We start from the raw sequence: 4,407 nt of genomic DNA, 5'->3' as shown, positions 1-4,407 counted from the left end.
AAAAAGATATATATATACATGTGTGTGTGTGTGTGTGTATATATATATATATATATATATATATTCATTACTGTGTCATATTATATATTGCTTTGTTTTGGAGTAAAAACGTTGTATTTTCACCTGTTTTAATCAGATTCACCCATATAGATCACGGCCCTGAAGATATATTGTATGAATACTGACTTATAACTTAGGGAGAGTCTGAAAATGCTCCTCCAGCATTTTAGTCTGTGTGTTCTCTCTGATGCTGACTAACTGCATCATATCTCAGAGATAGCAGGGGTCTGATCATCTCAGACGTGTGTCACTTACTGACAGGTGAAATGACCGAGACAAGAGCTGTTACTCATCATCTGAAATCTGCTTAACCGCAGCATTAAATAGTGCTCATTATGCAAGTTCTTTCTTTCTTTCTCATGTGGACAGCACAACATTGTATATATTTAATAACATGTACTGTATCATTACTGTCTCTGTGTGTGTAGAACACTCCAGTGGGAACGTCCGTGTTCATGGTGAACGCGACAGACCCAGATCAGGGCGTGGGCGGCAGTGTGCTCTTCTCCTTCCAGCCTCCCTCTCTGTTCTTCTCCATTGACGGGGCCAGAGGAATCGTTACTGTGACAAGAGCGCTGGACTATGAGACGACAACTGCCTATCAGCTCACTGTTAATGCCACGGTTAGAAAACACTCACTGAAGAGCTCTACACTGTGGAATTATTGAGTCAATTCCAAAGCCAAATAAAACATGTCTACTTGTTTTTCTCTGTAACAGGACCAGGATAAACGGCGTCCACTCTCAAGTCTGGCTAATTTGGCGATTACCATCACTGATATTCAAGACATGGACCCCATCTTCACCAACCTCCCCTACAGCACTAATATAATGGAGGACGCACCACCAGTCAGTACACACACATACATTTAGTCTTGCTTTGTACTTACTTCAGCAGTATTTAGATGGGTGAATCTCACAAAAGCCGCCCCCCCCCGAAAATATTTTTATGCTGCATTTTCTATTTAATTTAATTTTATTATTTTACAAAAACATTTTTTAATGGATTTATTTATTTTGACATTATTTTCATGACAACTAAGGAAGGTCGCTCTCAAATTCTCTAATAACTTTAATGTCTTTGTAATTTTATTTATTTATTCAGGATTACTATTTTATTTTATTATTATTATTGATTTTACATTTTTGTTTGTTTAAATATATACACTTACTTTTTTTTCATTATAGCATTATTTTCATGACAACTAAGGAAGGTCGCTCTCAATTTCTCTAATAACTTTAATGTGTTTGTAATTTGCATTATTCTCAAATGCAAACATGGACATGTCCTGGACAGATTGATCCAAATGCACTGGCACAAAACTTAGTGAGCTGCCTACGTAGACAGCATATTTGGGCCTCATAAGCATGTTAGAAAGGATGTAATTTTACAAGGTTTTGAGTTACAGCCAAATCATTTTTAGATGATATGTAAGGACAAAAATGTAAAAGTAAAGTAAAGATTTGTATAAACAGAAAATGTTCCAGGGAATGAGAGAGAGCAACAGACATAGAGAGAGAGAGAGAGACAGTTTGGCTGACAATGAGTGATATAATGCGTGTGTGTTGAGTAATTAGACAATAATTATGAGAGAAGCAGCTATTACACCTGTGAACTCTCGCTGGAATATTCCTGTAATTACAGTGATAGATTTATACTGTGAACTGCTCAGTGTGAGAGCCCATGAAAGGTCATTCAACCCGAGATTCACTACTGGCCGTTTGGTCCTGTGTTGGTTTACTGTGTCAAACACACCACCGTAGGCTCTGAGGATGTGTGTGTTGGATGTGTGTTTGTGCGTGTTTCTGTCTGTGTGAAATTGAAAGTGGAAGTAGCTACGTTAAAGCTGCCTTTACAACAGACCATAGACCAGAAATCATATATTTCCAATGGAGATTCACACTTACTGAACTGCTGTATCGATTTTATACTGTACAACAGTTTAATAAACAAGAAGTTAATATTGAAGTTTTATTTTAGACACAAAATTGTTAATTTTCTTCTCCACTAAAGAAAATAGTTCCAAAATAAACCAATTTATTCTTAAATTTATTTAAAACTATAAGTTTAACATAGACCAAAACCAGAAATCTCTCCTAAGAATAAAACTGTATCTGCAAACTTGCATTTCAAGCTGAATAAAATGCAGAAATGTTTGAAGAACAATAAAGTATAAAGTAAAGAATGGATTTTTTTTGCTTGTAAGGCAGCACTGTATTGATTTTTCTTAAAAAAAAAAATAAAAATACAATTTATATATATATATATATATATATATAGTTATTTTTATATATATATACAGTGCTGCCTTATAAGCAAAAATAACTATATTTTGATATATTGATCTATAGAAAAATAACTATATTTTGATGTATTTTTAATTTGTGTAAAATATCAGTATTGTACATGTTTAATATACATACTAACAGTCAAAAGTTTGGAATAATTAAAAAAAATTTTTTTTTATTAGTCTCTTATGCTCTCCAAAACTGCATTTATTTGATCAAAAATACAGGTCAACAGTAATGTAGTGAAATTTAAAAAGACTGTTTTCTATTTTAATATATTTTAATTAGTGCTGTCAAAGATTAATCGCGATTAATCGCATCCAAAATAAAAGTTTTTGTTTACATAATATATATGTGTCTACTGTGTATATTTATTATGTATATACTGTATAAATACACACACATACAGTATATATTTTGAAAATATTTACATGTATATATTTATATTATATATAAATCTATTTAATATATAAACATAAAATTTTTCTGAAATATACATGCATGCATGTGTACACAGCACACACACATATATTATGTAAACAAAAACTTTTATTTTGGATGCGATTAATCACGATTAATCGTTTGACAGCACTAATTTTAATTCATTACAAAATGTACATATCAGTATTTCACCATTTGTATCACTCCACTTCTCAACCAACTCTTAAGCCTCTGAGTTGCTGTCTTTTCACCTATTTCTCTTTCTTTCATGCCTCATATTTTCTCTCTCCCTCCTTTTATCTTTGTCTCTGGTGTCCATTTGCATGCATATTAACTCGTGAGTGTGTCAGAAGTGAAGTGTGGTGACATGGATCTATCAGTCATCTCGAGAAGGTCATGAATAAGAAGACAGTGATGACTTTAAACCAGTTGTCCTGTGGCGGTCAGCATCAAGTTCCTAGTGGATGCGATTGATTTTGACATTTCATTTCTTATTTCCTAAAGTTGCGGAAACGCTATTAAAAAAAAGACAAGAGGCTTTTGTGATGAGAATTAGACAGTCTAAACACGTACGCCCTCAATAAGGGCACACGTCACACTAGCATGTTCGTATAAAACGATGTTGACACGTACACTTAGCCACACGCAGAGAGCTTAAAGCTTATCTTCCCTCACACTCACACTCACGCGCTTGTACGGAGTGTGTGCCGGCTCAGTCGATGGGCCTCGGGCTAAGTGACTGAGTGGGTGTGGAGAGTTCTCAAGGCTACTGACATTTACACGCAAACAGATATCAAACACGCAGAGCTGTCGTGGGTCATCTGTCAAAACACAACTCTTAACCCCTGCTCCATCTCAGGTGCATCGCTCTCGCTCAGACACCTGGAGAGAGAGAGAGAGAGATCCCTTAGCTTATTTTCCCACTCATCTCAATGGCTTTTTTACATTGGAGAAACACAAAGCAATAGTTATAGTTAAAGCAATAGTTAAATCAATAGTTCACCCAAGATTCTCAATCCTATTATTATGTACTCACCCTCACATTGTCCCAATCTAGTATAATCTATTATATATTTTTTTCTCCTCCTAGACAATTTTTGCAAAGCTCTTTATATGCAAGGATGGTTCATATGACCATGTCTTTCAAGGTCACATTTAGCATATGTTCACATCCAAAAATGTTCTCACGTACTTTTCATATGGTGATATGATGATTTTAATAATAACTATGAGGTTTTTTTTTTATACTTGTTTATTTTTGGTCCATTTTGGAGCTCGACAGGCACCACTATGTGGTCATTGTATAGAAAGATCAGTTTGAAGATTCGTCAAAATGTATTTAATAAAATTGTGTATTAACTAAATAAAAATAAAGGAATACATTTTTTATATGAATTAAATTAAATCATTCCTGTCTGCCGTGCTGTTGAGTGGTTTGCGTTTGTAGCTTCGTGTAGCTTTGTTTTTCTGTAAAAATCTTACTATTACTCTCTGTTGTTTAAACCACTAAAATATAACTTCATTCTCACCATATCACATTCATTCTCTCACATCTGTGGTCATGAAGTCACTTGAGAAACTGGTCCTGGCCTTCCTGAAGGACATCACTAGACCCTTG

At 34.4% G+C, this 4,407-nt stretch overlaps 1 protein-coding gene across 1 annotated transcript in view; it reads left to right on the top strand.

Moving 5' to 3' along the window:
* Positions 1–4,407, top strand: part of cdh23 (cadherin-related 23) — a 270,976-nt gene that overhangs the window by 104,101 nt on the left and 162,468 nt on the right. Inside the window, exons 7-8 of the mRNA XM_016474656.1 lie at positions 489–683; positions 780–908. Of these exons, the coding sequence (XP_016330142.1) occupies positions 489–683; positions 780–908 (324 nt within the window). The remainder of the gene's footprint in view (positions 1–488; positions 684–779; positions 909–4,407) is intronic.

This window comes from Sinocyclocheilus anshuiensis, unplaced genomic scaffold, assembly GCF_001515605.1.
Source record: "Sinocyclocheilus anshuiensis isolate Anshui unplaced genomic scaffold, SAMN03320099.WGS_v1.1 scaffold300, whole genome shotgun sequence".
NCBI classification, from domain to species: Eukaryota; Metazoa; Chordata; class Actinopteri; order Cypriniformes; family Cyprinidae; genus Sinocyclocheilus; species Sinocyclocheilus anshuiensis.
This window is presented reverse-complemented; position numbering and strand designations above follow the sequence as displayed.